The 19,332-nt window shown below is 36.3% G+C and overlaps 2 protein-coding genes across 4 annotated transcripts in view; both read right to left on the reverse strand.

Annotated features, from left to right (window-relative positions):
- acss2 (acyl-CoA synthetase short chain family member 2) overlaps window positions 1–14,546 on the reverse strand; it is a 22,777-nt gene extending 8,231 nt beyond the window's left edge. The window contains exons 1-11 of one of the 2 annotated variants that reach the window (XM_073875037.1): window positions 13,722–14,546; window positions 13,119–13,315; window positions 11,735–11,825; window positions 11,525–11,628; window positions 9,372–9,444; window positions 8,267–8,342; window positions 6,887–6,998; window positions 2,659–2,796; window positions 2,401–2,571; window positions 2,161–2,294; window positions 896–1,028 (exon numbers count right to left, since the gene is read on the reverse strand). In XM_073875037.1, coding sequence (XP_073731138.1) covers window positions 896–1,028; window positions 2,161–2,294; window positions 2,401–2,571; window positions 2,659–2,796; window positions 6,887–6,998; window positions 8,267–8,342; window positions 9,372–9,444; window positions 11,525–11,628; window positions 11,735–11,825; window positions 13,119–13,315; window positions 13,722–13,848 — 1,356 coding nt within the window. In that variant the 5' untranslated portion in view covers window positions 13,849–14,546. Of the gene's footprint in view, window positions 1–895; window positions 1,029–2,160; window positions 2,295–2,400; window positions 2,572–2,658; window positions 2,797–6,886; window positions 6,999–8,266; window positions 8,343–9,371; window positions 9,445–11,524; window positions 11,629–11,734; window positions 11,826–13,115; window positions 13,316–13,721 lie in introns of both variants that reach the window. The other variant, XM_073875038.1, reaches the window with a different exon arrangement.
- Window positions 14,547–16,436: 1,890 nt separating this feature from the next.
- Window positions 16,437–19,101, reverse strand: rps21 (ribosomal protein S21). 2 transcript variants are annotated; one of them, XM_055188097.1, is made up of 6 exons: window positions 19,027–19,100; window positions 18,537–18,620; window positions 18,189–18,252; window positions 17,772–17,843; window positions 16,817–16,872; window positions 16,437–16,497 (listed from the first exon to the last, which is right to left on the reverse strand). In XM_055188097.1, exons 2-6 carry the CDS (start codon window positions 18,584–18,586, stop codon window positions 16,488–16,490), a joined length of 252 nt encoding a protein of 83 aa, XP_055044072.1. In that variant the 5' UTR covers window positions 18,587–18,620; window positions 19,027–19,100; the 3' UTR covers window positions 16,437–16,487. The 2 variants fall into 2 exon arrangements, with proteins under 2 accessions (XP_055044072.1, XP_055044073.1); XM_055188098.1 differs by lacking the exon at window positions 16,437–16,497 and having other exon boundaries at window positions 16,813–16,872; window positions 19,027–19,101.
- Window positions 19,102–19,332: the final 231 nt, after the last annotated feature.

Raw genomic sequence — 19,332 nt, forward strand, 5'->3', positions numbered from 1 at the left:
CAGCATGTCTAATGAGACTGCATTGGTTTAATGGGGATTAAAAAAGAAAGTGGGTGGATTTTTTTTTCATTTTAGAGTGGTTGTGTTCACACACTGCCAACAGGCATTTATGTCCAACACGTGATTGCAGTCTGAATACTGGGAAATACTGTATATACACAAGTGAATCGGCATCATTTAGAAAGAAAATTGCATTATGTATGAATCGAGATCGTGATTAATTTTTTCGATTAATCGTGCAGTTCTAGTCCAAACACCTTGTAAAATTAACTTGTGCATAATATGGGCCCTTTAAAGAAAACCGCACTGTAGTGTTGTAAATGTCTAAAGTGCTTTATGCAAGATCTCTTCTGTCTTCTAACCAAAGACTCTTGATTATCCCTAAGACGAGGCTGAAATGCAGGGGCGATCGCGCTTTTACATCAATCGCTCCAAGACTTTGGAACGATTTGCCCATTACTGTTAGATTGGCTCCCTCTGTGTCCATTTTCAAGTCAAGGTTAAAAACATACTTGTTCGATAAAGCTTTTATATCTGGTTAAAGTACTTTGTTTTTCTTTTACCATATTATATTTTATTTAAAAAAATATATATATATTTTTTATAAAATATTTCGTGTTTTACTTTATTTTAGTATTTTATATTTTATTGTGCAAGTGATTTGTTTCTCTGGTGTAAAGCACATTGGTCAATCTGTGTTGTAGAAATGTTGCTATATAAATAAAATTGACATTGACATACATGTACATTACAGTTGCATAAATAATATTACAAAATGTATGTTTAAAATATGAGCTTTTGACTAAAGTACCATGAAATAAATATATATATTTTACAAGCAAACTGAAGTTATATGAATAGTCATGGATCAGGGAGAGATATGTGCAGCTCGTACCGTTTCAGTCTGCCAGAAGGTGTCCACCACAGGGCATCTCTTCTCTCCCACTACATTGTAGTACCAATGCCAGGCTTCTGGGTTTATGGGCTCCCCTACCGTACCCAATATTTTCAGAGAATCCCGCTTATACCTTAAATAACATAAAACTTAGGTTTATAAAGTTGCATTAAATGCGTTTCTAAACTGTTGCCATGTTAATAAGCCCGGAGTATAGTCTGTTTTTCACGTGTATGCATACGTACGCGCACTTTCGAACGCAAACCCTTGGAAAGTGTGACAAAATGCAATGCATCTCCTGGGTAAATACTGCATTCTCCTGTAGGCGTATGCACAACCTACGCATACAATGCAATGTAGGCAGGGTTTCAAAGGCATTGTGCGTACAGTACGCACGCACCTTTCTGAAGTCGAAAATTACATTACGCGCATTGTACCCAGACCCTCCCGTACATGTAAAAAATGTATCCTACTTCGGCCTGTAGTAAGAAAACAATACAAAATCACAGAGCGCTGTACTAGTAACTGCAGGTTCATAACAGCCGCGCTTGAGGCGTCAAATTCGCGTCTACCGCTTGAAAATTTTGAGTTTACTCGCTTAATGAAAGCTGCGCATGAAATTCTAGTCATCGAGACATTCACGCGGAAAATCGCGTCATGAGAGGGGCTTCTGTGACTCCGCTCGCTTTCTGTAATCACATCACTACTATAGCAAGCTCCTGATTGGTTAACGCGCGTGTTTTTCCGCCAAAGTTCAAATTTTTCAACTTGCGCGTTTCTCGCGATAACGCTCAATTCGCATGAGGTGGAATTGGGTCTACCGCGCCGCGCTAAATGCTTCATTCGCGCAGCAAGACCTCCAGACGCGCGTCAACGCGTTTTCACATTGACTAAACATTGAAATCACTTGCGCTTTATGCCTCTACCGCGGCTGGTGTGAACGAAGCATAATAGTTACAATGATAAACAATAATCAAACTACAGAAATTTTCAGTTTGCTATTTGTGACTTTGCATGTGACAATCCAGCTATCAAAGTAATTTTTTTGATTTACTTTTTTTTACATTAAATCATCATACATAATGTAAAAAACACCCTGTGAAAAAATAACCTTTATATCGATTATATTGACTGTCTGAAAAAGATCATGTCAAAGATTGAAATCAAACTTTGATTATCCAAATCTAATAATTAGATTATATCACATTTTTCACTTGAATACCAAGTATTAGATCATAGACAGACACTTTAAACATCAGACTTACTTGTGTACAGGTTCACTGCCATATTTCATAAGGAGCCGAATGGCAGTGGGTGCCGTGTAAAACTTGGAGACTTGATATTTGTCAACAATCTCCCACATTCGGCTCACATCCGGGTATGTGGGCAGACCCTCAAACTAGGAAACAATTAGTTTGATATTCCTTAAATTTACAATCTATTAAACATCATCTCAATCAATCCTTACTTAAATAAAAGTCCAAAAAGATAGATATATCCCTCACCAGAACGCTTGTTGCACCATTGGCCAATGGCCCATATGTAATGTACGAGTGACCGGTGATCCAGCCAATGTCTGCAGTGCACCAGTACACATCATCAGGGTGGTAATCAAAAACCAATTTAAAGGTGGCGGCGGTGTAGAGCATGTAGCCACTGACTGTGTGCAACACACCCTGAATGGTGAAAGCAAAAAGAAGATAACTGATTAAAAAAAAGTAAAGAGAACACGTTAATATAACACGAACGTGCTGAGGATCTACCTTAGGTTTTCCAGTAGAGCCACTTGTGTAGAGGATGAAAAGTGGATCTTCTGAATCGCACCAGACAGGCTCACACTCATCTAAAGCGTCATACATCAGAGAATGCCAACACATATCCACCTCAGAATTCCACGGCACCTGAACCAATCACAGCACAGAGAGCACGCATAATTAACCCCGCCCCTCCTAACGTCTGTTTGCTCTTGCTGGTGTAACACTTCATCAAAATCTGAGAAAAATACAAGTTTAAGGGAAAGTGACATCATCAAGTCAGTCTGAAAAGCCATTAACAGGACAAACAAGGACTTCTGGTTTTCTTTTAATTTCATTTATAACTGACAATTAATTGACAAGATTTATTTTTCGATATTTTCCAGACATAACTTTGGCAGACTGACTTGACTTCTCATTCTTTTCAAACCAAAGTGGCTGCAAAACAGAACCAGATCTGCTTCGGTGTAAAAATGTTTCAAAACTGAAAAGTGAAACCATTTTAGTTAACAACACATACAGTAACACAAACACTAGACATATACAAAACACGAAAACAAAGGGACAGAACATCAGAGAGGTCTGAAGATCTACTTTCACATGCAGTTTAGGGACTGAGGAAAAACTTTGGAGAGAGAGAGAGAAAGAGAGAGAGCAGTCAAATCCATCAGACAGCGTGAGAGATTTTAGCACATTCGTCTGCTAATACAAGCAAAACTTAAAGGAATATTCAACTTTCATAAAAAATCCTGATTTTACTCACCCCAATGTCATCCAAGATGTCTATGTCTTTCTTTGTTCAGTCGAGAAGAAAGAGTTTTTTTAAGGAAAATATTCCAGGATTTTTCTTCATAAAGTGGATTTTTTTGGACCTCAACAGTTTGAAGTTTCAATACAGTTTAAAATTGCAGTTTCAAAGCTGTTTCAAAGGACAATCAATCCCAACAGAGGCATAAGGGTCTTATCTAGTGAATCAATCTTCATTTTCACACACAAAAGATGCGTTACATATGAAGAGTTTTGTTGCAAAACGAGATAACTCCGTTTTTTTAATTCTTCCAAAATATTGCTAAGTAGCACCATAAAACAAAATAATAACATGATAACATAATAATGTTTGGAATGTTTTCTCAAAAACGTAATTTCTTCTCACCTGAACAAAGACATAAGCATCTTGCATTACGTGGGGGTTAGTAAAAATTTTTATGAATTTTTTTACAAGTATTCCTTTAAAAGGATAGTTCCCTAAAAATGAAAATTTTGTCATAATTTACTCCCCCTCATGTTATTCAAAACCTGCATTAGTTTCAACAGAAAAAGGACATTTTGATAAATGATGGTAACACAGTTGACAGTATTTGTTATTCTTACTATGGAAGTCAATGTGTACCGTCAACTTTGTGCTTACCATCATTAAAATGTCTTTTTTTTTAGGGCTGTCAAATAGATTAAAATATTTAATCTAGATTAATTGCATGATTGTCATGAGTTAACTCGAGACCCCAACACTCAACAGTTTCAATGGAGTTCAAATTGCAGTTTCAAAGGACTCTAAACGATCCCAAATGAGTCCCATCTAGCTAACCATTGTCATTTTTGGCAATAAAAATATGCATTTTTGCACTGGCGCGGCACACAGAGAGGTTGTGTTTTAAAAGGGCATATTTTTATTTCTCTTGCCAAAAATGACAACTGTTTCGCCAGGCAAGACCCTTATGCCTCGTTTGCGATCCTTAAGAGTCCTTTGAAGCTGTGTTGAAACTGCAATTCTAAACTGCATTAAAACTGTTAATTGTTGGGGTCCATTAAAGTCCATTAAAATGAGGAAAATCCTGGAATGTTTTCCTCAAAAATAATAATAATAATAATAATAATTTCTTCTCGACTGAACAAAGACAGACATCAACATTTTGGTTGACATGGTGGTAAGTAAATTATCTGGATTTTTTTTTTAAATTGACTAATCCTTTAATGTTCTTATTTTTATAAAAACCTCTGACTCATTTAAAGAGTAACTAAACCCTAAACCCACTTTTTTTAGTTAATGATCTGTAAGAATGATGCTTTATTAGTGCTGTTCATTGATTTTAGTAAGTTTTTTGACATTTGGATGTAAAGTGTTTCAATACTACAATATATGGTGTAAAAACGTCTGAGCGCTGCCCTCTTCAGGTTGAACGGTGGCTACTGCAGTTGAATTTTCCTGTTGGGTCCAAAAAATAACTCGTGGCGTAAGCAGGTTCAAGCTCACCACACCCTTGTTACGATTTCACCACACACTTGGTACGAGCTTAGTTCATCCCCTCTATCTCCGTTGGGATCTGCCCACTTTTCTTGCATTTTTCAAATATTGCCAGTGGGTGGAGTCAGGCTCTGACCAGGGGTTTAGTTACACTTTAAAAGCACGGTCACGTTTACTGTCTACAGCTGCGTCTTAATGTATCCAACAATGGGCTAGACCAAGGGTCAAACAGAAGTTGCGCGCTGCTTTAATCACCCGTTAATAAAATTAGTGGCGTTAAAATGAATTTGCGTTAATAATGCGCTCATCTTGACAGCCCTACTTTTTTATATTAACAGAATAAAGAATCTCATACAGGTTCAGAACAACATGAGGGTGATTAAATGAAAGAATTTTCATTTTTGGTTGAATTATCCATTTAAAAAAGTCTAGTCACTAAAATAATAAGAGCTTACTACACTCTAACAAATGCTGGGTTGTTTTAATCCATGGTTGGGTAAAATATGAACAAACCTTATGGCTGGGTTAAATTAATCTAAAAACGTCAATTTCTGATTAAACAATGGGTTGAAACAACCCAGCATTTGTTTTTGTTTGAAATCGTGCACTATTATAAACATTTGCATATATCAGAATTGGCAGTCAGTACAAATGTAAACATTCATTAGTAAGTATTTAACAAATATTATATAATGCTGGACAGAAGGTTCTGCATTTACAAGTGAATGTATATGAAAATATTATATTAATCTCATTACTGTTTTAACTTTTCTGAATGAAAACAACACAATAAAAACAGTATATACACAGTGCCCTCCATAAGTATTGGAGCAATAAGGCAAAACTGCTTTGTTTGCTGTGGAGTCAAGAAATGTCTGAATATGAGGTGAATATGAGACAAAAGTGCAAAAGTCACATTTAATTTTTCACCTGTTACAATTTAACAAATCAACGAAGCAACACGTTTAGATTTTAATACTCATCTAACGTGATCATATTGAGACCATTGGCTTACAAGTGTTAAGTGATGAGCTGTCGCTTTGAATAAAAGCATCTGCATAATCATTGCCTTTCTTAAAGCAACAGCACACGGCAATTGCCATGCGATGCATACAACTCGAACTCTTCATAACCCAGCACACGCCTCTGATGTCAAACACAAATTTTGAAAGTGAAACTGATGCCAAGACTGATGTAAATAGCAAAATTGCATTTGCAAACGCAAACACACAAAAACACACACCCTCCCAAACTATGAGAATGAGAAGACAGTGACAAAGTCCATTGCAAAGAGTGATAGAGCCGACAAACCAGTGTTAATATGACAAGAATCTAAATGTTTCAAAGGTCTTAAGTGCAACAACTCTGGGAGCTCCTGCAAGACCTTTATGGTTTTACAACAGTAAAACAAAACTCTTAAACAAAAGATATCTGTAACACAGAGATGTTAAGGACAGGAGTTATGAAGAGGAGTTCACTCATAAAATGTCTATCATTTTATTACCCTTGTGCCATCATAACATTTGCTGTTATCTATACGTTTCTTCAGAAATAATCTTCACTCCACTGCAGTCTTTAAATCATAAATATGGCGTTTGATCATGCGAGACATCAAGACAGTTTGACTGATATGCTTTTTGTCCTTTTTAGACCTTGACACATGTTCACCATGAACTTACATTGTATACAATTCTCAGCAATATAGGTATGGATTGAAATGAGGGTGGTATATAATGACAGACGTTTTATTTTTGGGTGAACGATTTAAAGGACCCAAACCAAGAATTAATTAAAGAGATGTGTTTTCAATCTCAGAGAGTACAATTTATATGACTGATGCAAAGATGTAAAGCACCATCATCAACTGGGACCAGTTTAAAGTCAAAATTATATTAGTAATAAATTTATTTTCTTATTATATATTATTGTTTATTCTTGCACAATATCCTGTTTAATATCCTCACATATACCTGATGATAAGATAATAAGTTTTACCTGCAGGTCAGGGCAGGCACGCTTTGCCGGGGGAGACAGCGAGCCAGGGGTGGTGCCTTCATCCTCCTTTGTGAGATGTTTAAGCATTATACATTTCTCCACTGGGAAGGATCTGATGGTGAGAAATCGAGATTTAGGTATAAAGATCAACATGATATAATATGTGTTGATAAAGAGAAGTTACATAGGCTAAAGTTGTCACTTTATTTTATGTTTATACGTAGTGCAGGACAGAACTTTATTTCCATTTGAGATACAAGTGAATATTTTATCTAAAACAAACATCTTGCCAATATCTGTCTGTGCCCATCTCAAATCTCAAGACTTATCAGACTCAACTGACCTATAGCCATCTGGGCACAGTTTAGAGGTCACAGCTTGAATACTTAAAGTCAGTTTGCATGATGGACAGTGGTGGAAGGTGCTTTAAAATGGCTCATTATGGTTGTACGTAGATCCTATGGCGACTTTTGTTGCAGTTTGAGTTAAATCACTCCTCAACTTGGCCCATCTTTGTTCTCACCGTCGCGGTTTTGAAATTTGGCTGGCGGTTAAAGTATAAGAAATTGTGACGATTTATTTCCTGTTTTAGGGCTTTGATGATTATGGCGATTAATTGTCTGTTTTATTGCTTTGACATTTAATTCTCATACTTTTTTCTTTGTTTATGAAATAATTTTCACACATTGTTGTGATTATTTATATTAAAATATTTTGCAAGGTTTACCTGGCAGTAAATATGAATACACATAACACATATTTAAAAGTAATCCGATACGGTCTCGTTTGTACAGGTGCTGCAGCTCCCGCTTGTGTTTTTTAAAGAGATGTACAATCATTGCGGTGATCTGAAATCATCGCGACGAGGTCAAACAATCGCGATGAGACGATCATTTAATCATTGTGACAACCCTGACCGTCGCAAAAGGAAATACCTATAATGCAGATTTATTTACCTGACGGTTCTAGTGGATCATAACGCTTGCGGTTCACGTAAAACTGATGCCCTGTTAAAAATTTGGCGAGGTGCACATAAGGCTATAGATATGCCTACGGGATAGACCTTACACACGACTATAACATGGGCTTAAAGTGTGGCTGCATTTTGCAAAATAAAATAAAAAATCTAAGCTTAGTGTAATTATTGTGATTAACTATTATGTTGCAAGATGGGTGTCACCAGCAATATGGCAAAGCATTTGCAGTTGGTTCATCATATTGTGCTGGCACATGCTATGTGAGATCCCTTTCTCTCTCGCTTCGAAACGAAGGCTTGCGCAGGAGAAAAACTGAGGAGTGTGACTGTAAAAATATTTGAAAACATTTTTTTTTACAAACCGCACCCTGATTATACATGACAGTGAAAGTGTTTTTTCATACTTTTCCCTGCATTTCTGTAGAGCCTCATCAGCTATGAGCTTCAGATTGATCAGCTTATCACCGCGGTAAAAACCATCTGAGGAGAGGGGAGACAATCAAACATAATTGCATTCACAATATATATATATATATATATATAAAATCCAAACATTACAGTCATTACAGTACAATCCTCAGTACAAGCCTAAACAAAACGGCTTTACTCTCGCATGTCTACTATAGGTACTGTGACAATATGAAGGCCCATCTGAGCCCAAATCAAAGCACATAAGCATATCTTTATAATAACATATACATTGTAAATATCAGCTCAGTTTATTTAAGCTTTTGGTGGTTTATTTTTTAACTTTTTGTGATTACCCCTCAAAAACCCTTTCCTGAATGTAATGCACCAGTTGATCTCTTAAGACTTAAAAACAGCTATATAATGAATTATGGAAGTCATCAAGGTCACCAAAGGAGGTTGAGCTTTATCCCACCTGGCACCTAAACTGTGGAATAGCCTTCCTGACATTGTGCGGGGCTCAGACACTCTCTCCCAGTTTAAATCTAGACTAAAGACACATCTCTTCAGCTTAGTATACACATAATTGCATTCTTTAACTTTGAAATATGTTTATGACTTATTAATAACTATCCTCTACCTAATAAGCTATAAACAGCGGTTATGTTTATCCTGAGGCCACTAGCGATTACACCAGCACCAGTCTGGATCCAGCCTCTGTCAGATGACCCAACACGTATGGAAAGATGTCACAGGCCCTTGCAAGGTCTTCAGACGACACCAGTGCTGGACTACAAAATGATCTATAAATTTTAACTGTTGTGTTTTGTGTATAATCTACATTGTGTCCGTTTGTAAAGCTCCTTTGCAACTGTGTAACTGTGCTTCATCTTCATCTAGAAGCCAAACTTTGGCATGGAGTTCACCCTCTACTTAAAACCACAGCACATTGGCCAAATAGCTTTTGATAATATGTAATATGATTAACAGCATAAGTTTTTTTTTTCTGCAGATGAAAGTTTAACTGATCGGTTTCCGGATTAGCTGCTTTAAGACACTGAGAGTAAATTAAGTCAGATTTTTCGGTCACACTTTTCGCACCTGCAGTGATCAGAAGACAGCAGCGAGAGTCCATGATCCTTTCACACAGCGACTCTGCGGAGAAACCTGCAAACTGTAATGTAAACACACAATAAACATGACGTGATTATGACATTTTTAGGGTTAGGGTTTTTTCTTTTGTATCAGTTTTTGGTACAGTGCCAAATCATTTTTCCTCACGAACCAATCAACATCACACCCAAACAAATAAGAATAGGGCTTGGTTTACACGTTTTTTATTAAATGGATAGTGGTGAGGCTGACTTCTAATGCCTAGGGTTAAGATAATGTACTATTAGTTGGTGGACAAACTGTGTATATTGTTTAACAAACAGCACTGTACAACACAACAAATAATTTTACGTTTATATTGATGCTGCATTAAAGGAGCAGTGTGGATTTTTTAGCAGCATGTAGTGCTGAAATCGCAAACTGCAACCAACAGCTCAGTCCAGTGCTGCATCCGAAACCGTCTACTTCCATACTGTATGGGTGATTCTCACGAAACCATTGAAACACCACGGCACTAATGATTTTAGCTTTAAAATGTGTAATATAGTAACATTAAAAAGCATCAGAATTAACACAATACTGTGTTCTACCTTGCACAATGTGTGATTTCAACATAAGAATTTATAATTGGAAATTTTATCTCATTTTCTGCTGAAATTCTCATTACCGCAATGTGTCCGGCTGTGTTTGAACATGCGTTATGTTGTAATTTAATCAAATTAACACAAAAATGTTAAGAGAAAAAATAAATGGATGTTTTGCTAGACTACTTTAGATGACAGAAAAAATATTTACTGAATATTCATGTATAATAATAATGAAGAAAAATTAGGAAAATGATGTGTCCATGCCTGATGTTCTCATCCTCCGCAACACTTTTTGAGAACAGTTTAAGCACACATACAGATTTTTAATAAAGTTTGATTTTGAGTGACCAAGCACATAGACCAGTTACTTCAAGATGGCTACCAGGTAAGATCATTTTTTTTTACAGTTAATTTGAAATATTGTCTTGTCAGAATGCTTACACGACATTTTGATTATCATTACCGCAACAGATGCTTATTAAATGTTAATTTAATTAATAGAAGCATAATACTTTGATTTTAAATGCATGTGCAGAATCTCCAAATTATGTTCTTTCAGGTTTGTCATGTCATTTTGAAAATATGTCAGTGTTTATGTTTTCTGACTGTTGCGGTAATGAGATTTTTTAGGACTAATTTTTTCAATTATGTTACAAAAAGTGTTAAATGATAAGAAAAAGTTTTTAAATTAATGTTCCCATTTACTCCAGACTTTGTTTTTCAATGTCTGGTGGGAAAAAAGTAAATTTAAGCAATTTTTACATTTTCATGCTTGACATGTTTAAAACCAAGTTTTCGTGAGAATCACCCGTATAGTAGGCGAAAAGCAGTAGGCGAGGCGAGTAGTATGTTGGAAAACATAGTATTCCAAAAACAGTATGCGAAAAGTACCCGGATAACATACTTCTTCCAGTTAGATTTTGAAGTGTGCATACGATGGACACTTCAGTATCCCATTCAAGCTGGTATGACATGACGTAATGACGACGTATGTCACGTGATGTATCAACATGGCGGATGTAGTACGTCCGAATCACATTCATACTACCAGGATTCATACTATACAGTACCTACTGTTTCAACGTCATTAAGTATGTACTTCATCTCAGTATGCAGTTTCGGAAGCAGCCAAGAGCTCAGCCTTCATATTTGTAATGCATACAATAGCCGCCACAGGACAAACATGTCATCGTCTGAGACAACGTGCAGACACAAGTAGAACAGTTTGTCTGTTTAGGACGACTGTATAAACTTGATGCCGACTCCATGTAAGGAGATCCGTGTTGTATGTAGATAAAAACGTCTCATTCTAAGGTAATAAAAACAATACAGTTCATTATGTAAAGTCTTTATACACCACTGATAATATGGTTATGTATACTATATTGCATTTCTGTAAAGAGATCCTTCGAAAAGTTACACATTGCACCTTTAATACTTAGCTATGTGTGATGCCCCAAAATACCCCTTAACCCATTGAACACTGTAAACTAGTCTCTGGTGGCTTATTGCTTTATTTCATAGATGTTGATTGGTCAATATAAATCAACTGACCACAATAGAGTGCACCGCTCCGATCCGAGCACAAGCCAACATGGCCACCACCAGCTCCACTACCATGGGCATATAAATAGATACGCGATCACCTTTCTTAACACCTGCACAGAGTGAGAGAGACAATCTCATCTTACTGCTGGTCACGGTTTTATTATTATGATACATAAACCAGTTAAACAGCTTTTTATCTTTGTCGTTGAGTTGTACCTTGTGACTTGAGAACGTTGGCGAACTTGCAGACTTGTTGAAGCAGTTCTCTGTAGCTCACTGTCTTTTCATCTCCAGGTTCATTCCCCTCCCAGTCAAACACCAATGCACAACCAATGCATTATTACTGGCAGTACATTTTAAAACACATTAATATTCTATCACGTTTTATTCAAATATTCCCCCGAAAGTCTGAGACAACTAGTTTGGATTTGATAATTTCATCATAATTTCATGTAATCAGCATAACAACAGTAAATGTCAGGATGTCCTAGTATTTGGTACAGGGTATGCTTTAAAGACAACGTGCACTTAAGATGACAGATTTTAAATCATTTATGTTTTCAGTGTGGTCTCAAGACTTTTTTGAAGAACAGGTTAAACTGTACAGATTAAACTATAACTTTTTTGGCTTTTTGACAGATTGGCTTTCTCGCAAACTTTAAACAGAGCAAAGTAAGGCAAAGTCTGACAGAAGACCACAACTAAAGCACAATTTGAAGAAAAATCCGCCAATGGCTCAAACTTGTGTAACATCTAACACAAAGTGACTCGATATTGCAAAACCGGCATTGTGAAAGCAGAGGACTACACCAACTGAACCAAGAAGCATTTGTTGCACGTAGAGAGGCTATTTTTATGAACCTAAATGCTAATAAACAATGACTGCCAAAAACGAACAAATCTGAACTTGTGACCTATGGGCAGCATTCAGCACACAAAGAAATTTGACCCATGAAGGTGCAACACTAAGGATGCACCTTACTTATGAGCTGGACCTGGGTCAAGCTTATACGATTGACGGAAATAGCTTGAGAGTCTAAATTTATCCCACTTATTCTCCAAAGCACATCTGCTTGTCAGCAGGTCTTTGCATTTGTCAATGAAATATAATAAACAGCCCTCAATTTCTATATCAACCCACTTAACCTGAAAAAAAAAAAACACCACCATGCCAGTATTGTGGGCAAGCATTCATGTCTTAACCAGAATACAACAGTGATGTGGCTTTGTGGTTCTCAAACTGGGGACCGGGACCCCAAGGGGGGCAGCGAGATGGTGCCAGGGGGCCCCAGTTTTATGACATTTTATAAAATAAATAAATGTATCATGAATTCTGTGGAATTAAACCTAAAAAAATAAGGCTACTAACCAACAGCACTACTTTGTATCATTTAATATGTTTTGTTTAATTAAAAGTTGAGTTTTAGAACAGTTTTTTGTCATAAATTTTCTTTGGGGGGCCACAAAGGAATGTACACAAGGGGGGCCGCACGCTGAAAAAGTTTGAGAACCACTGGTTTAAACAACTGAAAAAAAGATGTTGTGATTGTTCGACTTCCATATATTAAAACATCTAAACCCCAATGTTTATTAATACCAACCAGTAAAAAGCCACTCTGTCCCCCAATTTCCTGTCATTGACGTTGCGGTCCAAAACATTGTAGCAAATGTTGGTTGAGGCACCTTCCATGCACTTCACATATATTTCCCCCTTGGTCACATCGAAGTTGTAATCCAGGAACTTCCCGTTGTGTTTCTTTTTCCAGAAGAAATCCTTGACAAAATCCGCCCAGAACTCTGGATACAATGAGAGAAATACACAGATGCTCAATTTATTACAAGACGTGAAAGTCTCAAAACCCCTAACCATCTAGAATGCATTGAGCAAACACGATCTGACAAGGTTGGTCAAGTTATGATGCCCATAAATTGGTAAGATAATATGATATAAGTATGTTTCAAAATCAGTATAACATGCAATGCAAAGTGAAGTGTGCTGGATAGATCCAACAATTACTTCAGCAACGATGACATCATTCACACCAATTATACATAACGTTAGGTCAGAGACAGCACCTGTAGTTATTGATGCCCCAAACTGCTAACTTACCAATCGAGGGCACTAGGATTTGAGACATATGCAGTAAAATCCTTTCTAAACATAATAAATCTTTCATCTAATACATAAAAGCATGAAACTTACCCTCGGGAGACTCGACAGATTTAACGTAGAGCTCTTTATATTTCTCAAAGCTGGGGACGTGGGCTTCTTTCTTAAAGTCCCCTGATGCGTGCAACACATCCTCGCCTGGTGCTTTATCGGGAATCATTTTAATATCTAATTATATTTCTTAATAGCTACTAGAAAGTAAAATAGAAATTACAGACGACTGGCCTAACGTGTATAAGTCACTTCCGCGTGGGAGTGTTTCACTCTCATACACGCGCGGTTTGTTTTTGCGTCTGTCAAATCTTTAACAAAACCTACATTAAAATTAGCATATAATTTTAAATAAGAGCAAAAGGCTCAGATTTTGTTTACCAGAAGGACGTAATGTCAGAGAACCGTTGATAAAACAATTCACTTATATTATTATTATTACTACTAGCAGTAGTAGTAAGCTTAATTCATTAAAAATGTGAATCAAGCTGTTGTAATCGCAATTACTGGACGAATAACCTAAAAAGGTTTTGAAAGTCTTAAGCTAAAAATATATAAAGGTATATAAAGATGCACTTGAGAGCTGTCAGACTGCAGGTCTCCTCCAGCTTTCGTCTTCGTTAGCTCGAGTGAGGTCGATTAAAGGTTGCGATTTTTCCCAGCATTGGAGCGGAAATGCAAGATAAAAAAATAACAGCATTAAATCAAAACAGCCGTGGATGCAGTGTGGGATTATTCATTATTCCACACGTGAATTAGAGATCCTATGTGTGTCTGCAGAAAAGCAGCCATACAACTGTAGAAACAAAATTAACGCGAAGAAAGGCGATTAGCACGGAACAGAGAATGCTAAAGTGGGCGGGGCTAAACGGGCGCGGATGTTTCCTTGTTTTCCGGTAAATAATAACTTTATTATTTTAAATATAGTTTTAACTCTTCGCACGTGCATTTTGTATATAGTCATTATTCAATTGTAACTCATTGTCAAAAACTGTTTCATAAATAAAACAATTTATGCGTTGTCAAGTGACACCCGTTACTTTCCTCATCGCGCATCACGCTTGTCCAATCACATTTGTTCGTGATCACTCAATACTTTTTTCATTTTTAATTGTTTTCTCAGTTTGATTTTCATTTGTTCATGTAGCAGTTTTTAACCTTAATAGACTGAAATGTAAACTAGATTTACAATTCAAATATTTTTACTTTAACAAAATAAACACACTTGACATTTTAATGCTGGTCAACGAGCAATACGGCTCCCTAAGCCGCCATACGCCCCCTACAGGAAGAATTTATGGGTCTCATAACATAGCATCCAGACATCTACAGCCATAAAACTAAAAACAACGAGATACTTCTGAAAACAAGGATGGCAGCTCATTATGCCTCTATCGGACGGAGGACCGTCATTATCATCAATATCAACGCTAAATTATACAAACCTACATAGTCGTGCAAAAAGTAACTTAAAAAACTCAATTCCAGTATGAATAGTGTTCCAATAACAGAGAAAGGAGTTAATGCGTTTTGTAGGTATTCATTAGACTGGAAGTTTAACTTATAACTTTATTCGTCAAGTTAAAACTGCCCTTATGTCCACCAAAACAACCGCTGGATGCTTTGTTGACTTTTATCGCCCCCATCTGGCTAGATTTTGTACTTCATAATAGTATATATTATTTATACCAAAGTTTGGAGTGAAATAAAACTAACGTTTATAATGTTATTTAATGGCTTATTTGGAGACCCACATTTTTATACAAATTCAATATTATACAATATATATATAAGCTACCAACCAATTGTACAATTTAATGTTTTATTTTAAATTGGAGATTGTTACATGTAATGAATATTCTTTGGGGAGACCATGAGGTGATGCATTGCACACTACACAAGGGCTGTGCACGCCAAAAACACTTTATAACAGGGTTGTATTAGTAAATAAATGAACTAACATGAATAATATAGTTTATCAGCATGTATTAATTATTGGCAATGCTGGTTCAGTTACAAGGCTTGATTTTGTAAATGTATTTGAAAGTGAAAATATTAACATGAATTAAGATTAATAAATGCTACACAAGCATTGTTTATTGTTAGTTCATGTTAGCCAATGCATAAACTAACTGTTAACAAATGCAACCCTATTGTAGCGTTAACAAAACTAAATTCAGAAGGGCAATTCCCTGCAAATCTGCAACCTTATGCATACTGACATCTTAGATGTCAATGTTTAGTGGTTTCAATGATCAAAATCTGTGTTAAAGTTTTTAAAGCATTTTCTTATGATCCACAGTTGAGTGCAAATTTCAGAATAGTCACATCCATATAATGGATAAATGTCAAGTCCATAATCCTGTTTCTTCCTCAAATGCACATACAAAACCTAAAATAAATATTAAATGTTCTTTGAAGAGCCACCTCTCCTCCATGTGTCTTATGCTTCTGGTTTCTGCACTTTAATTCACAGAATTCCCACAAAGTATGTTGTCAACGAAAAACCTTGTCTGGTTTTAAATTAATTGGTAATAAATGCATTATCTGAATTAATATTTTTAAGTTAACGGCAAATGTCACATCCTTAAAGCTTGAATTGCCCAAACACTTTGTACATTTATTTTCACAATGTTTTAACTAAAACACTACATGATTTGAAATGTTTTTGACTTGCCTCCTTAAAATCAAACTACTACTAAAAAAAAAAACCTTAACCAACCACAATGTTTTAAAGAGTCAGTTCAACACACAAGATGTAAGTTTTAGTTTATTTTACAAAGACACATCAGGAGCCCATCATTACATTTAGATGTTCCTGTAGAGAGAAAATAGAATAATTAAAGGTTTAATCCAGCAACAGCAAACACATTCTGACAATCACTCAGATACAAATAATCAAATATAGTAATTATGCAAATAGCATTTCAAAAACCTTTTATTCCTTTGCATTACAATCAATTCAAAAGTTTCATACAAACGGGGACATATAACATGCCATGTTTAAAGGAACTTCAACTTGGGTTTTTCAAAACCTCAATAGAACCATATGTTTTATTATACTGGGATTCAGATACCATTTAAAGCTTGACAGGAAGGTCAATTAATGATTAAGAGAATTCATTTGATGATCTTACTTTGCTACAATGCTGTCGTTCTTTGCAAGCCTTAGGAGAGAATCATCAGCTTCACCCTGCATGATAGTAAACAAATGCTTTGAAAATAGATGCGACTTCTAAAAAAAAATCATTGTGCTTTTAACTTGAATAAATACAATCCAATTTTCATGCAAACTTGTTACTAGGGCTGCAACAACATTTTAAATAATCGATAGTGAAAACGGTGTTCAACGAATGTCAATTAGTCTGGTTTTTGACATCACTTGCCCACCAGCCCATCGAAACAGCACGAGCTGCGCAGTTATAAAGTCAGGCACATCTGCTCCAAACAAAGACACTAATATTAAAGAAATTAAACTTTCATTAACAAAAATTGCCCTTTTGCCTCTGTCATCATCCTGTCAATCATCGAGCCGTCTCATGTCATCATATAACCCCCGCTGCTCTGTAGCATGGGCTGTATAAAGAGTAGGGCTTTAACAATAAATCGTGTGATTTGCTTTGCTATACTTCTCAATAAATGATGGTGAAATGTCAAAAGTCGGAGGGTGCTACCGTGCAGAGACTCAATATTTATATCACTGTTCATGACAGGTATGTTCATGACAATAAAGAATATGTATAATGATAATGTTTGACACGTGTTGCCTTTTCAAATGCATGTTATAATTGACTCAAACTAACAGTGATCTTAGATTGATAAGAACTTCCTACTGATCAAAGAGCCGTAATACATGAAGAGCTTTTTTATAATATCACATTTACGATTCAGAATCGAGATCAGACCGGTGTATTAGTGTGTGTGTCGCGATTTATTGTTACAACACTAATAAACAGGAACACCATTTTCATTATCGATTATTAACAATTCATTGATTAGTTGTCGCAGCCCTACTTGTAACATCCGATATATGACGCATTTATGCACAAAACTGGGCTTTAAATGTGGTTTAGCTTTTAAGATCAAACATACCATTCTACGGATGGCTCCACAGATGGCATAGGTTTTAAACTGTCCATTGAACCTGCCTGTTGCCCGATCCAACTATAAAAGAGTGTAAAAGACTGGTTAATAATCAAGTGAATTTTTCAGTTAAACACTTAAACAACATTCATGCAATTTTGTATAGATGCTGTTATGATTATACGTATAAAGGCATTTTATCTCCCACTCCGCTATCTGTATATCATTTGGTCATTTACAGCAATGTTTACAGAATGTTTTAGATGTCTCCTTATATAAATCACCTGATTCAACTCAAGAAGGCTGATGAGTTGAATCAGGTGTTTTATATAAGGAAACATCGAAAACATTTTGGAAGTGGGTACGTAAGGATTGGCGTTTATGAGTCTATATATAAGAATAGTAAAGCCTAACTAATTGTCAAACCTCAGCAATGTTGAGCTGGATGGAGGCATGATCCTTGGCACCAATGATTCTGTTGCTAGCAGAGCTGAAAATAAAATATTATTTAGTACATGAGTATACATAAAGAACATAGTAGCAGTACAAGTTAACGTGTATTGCAGGGATGCTTTAGTCTAAACCCATAATGATTTTATATGAAGACATAATCCAAGTTTTAAAACGGATTACGACGACATGAAAACACATCGCACACTGAACACCACCACGCAACAAATAAATGCACAACTATACATAATCTATAACATACAGTAGACAATCCAGTTTAGTTGCAAATGCATTTTTAACTTTGAAAATCCTGGAAAACCTCACCATTTACGGGGGACGTACAGGTCCACGAATTCACCAGCGTCGTTCTGCATGTTGAGTTTACTTGATGACAGTCAATCAGCTCGTCTGCATATCAATAAATGAAATAAATCATTATTCAAGCAAAAACACATCCGATTTACAAACCCTCTGTACAAGACGAGCAGCGCAGTCAACAGCGTCTGTTTGACATTTAACGTTACTTATATATAACACAGACAACTAAAACCAAACGGAATACATTTTGTTTAATGGGTTGATAACTGGCTCGCGCGGCCACGATGAGCGCTCGACTTCCACATGTGTTTAGCTACCCAGCACTGCAGTCATATTTATTCACAATTAAAGAGGTTCGAAACATATTTATTCAGAAAATATGGGAGAGACCAAAGGCAAAGTACTTTAGTGCGTAAAACAGTTGAAGAAAACATTGATATGAGGCTCAAAGCAATACAAAAATGCTATTATAAACTGGAGCAGAAGCTGTTCTTACCGTTCAACACAAATGGCCGACGCGGAAAGGAAGGAGAATGGGACAGGACGTGACGTCACCGGAAGAACTGTAAGGGAGTGTGTGCCGCTTTATATTATTCAGTAGTTCTTGGTTACAAATATTATTACTGTCGTAAAAAATGGTTTCCTAAAAAATATAAGGACGGAGACATAGATATGTATAAAGGCTAGATGGCTCAAGGCGGAGTCCCTAACGGCATCACCTGGCGGCCATCTTACGACAGGGCGCTCGCTCACTCGTAGCATTGAGTTTAATGGTGCAGGTACTTTTAAATGACCATAACTT

This window comes from Misgurnus anguillicaudatus, chromosome 13 (assembly GCF_027580225.2).
Source record: "Misgurnus anguillicaudatus chromosome 13, ASM2758022v2, whole genome shotgun sequence".
Classification (NCBI taxonomy): Eukaryota; Metazoa; Chordata; class Actinopteri; order Cypriniformes; family Cobitidae; genus Misgurnus; species Misgurnus anguillicaudatus.

Coding starts and splice junctions, on each gene's coding strand:
- rps21 (XM_055188097.1), bottom strand. CDS start 18,586: ATGCAGAACGACGCTGGTGAATTCGTGGACCTGTACGTCCCCCGTAAA. Junction 18,253..18,536: donor CTGTACGTCCCCCGTAAATG/GTGAGGTTTTCC, acceptor TTTTATTTTCAG/CTCTGCTAGCAACAGAATCA. Junction 17,844..18,188: donor TCCAGCTCAACATTGCTGAG/GTTTGACAATTA, acceptor ACTCTTTTATAG/TTGGATCGGGCAACAGGCAG.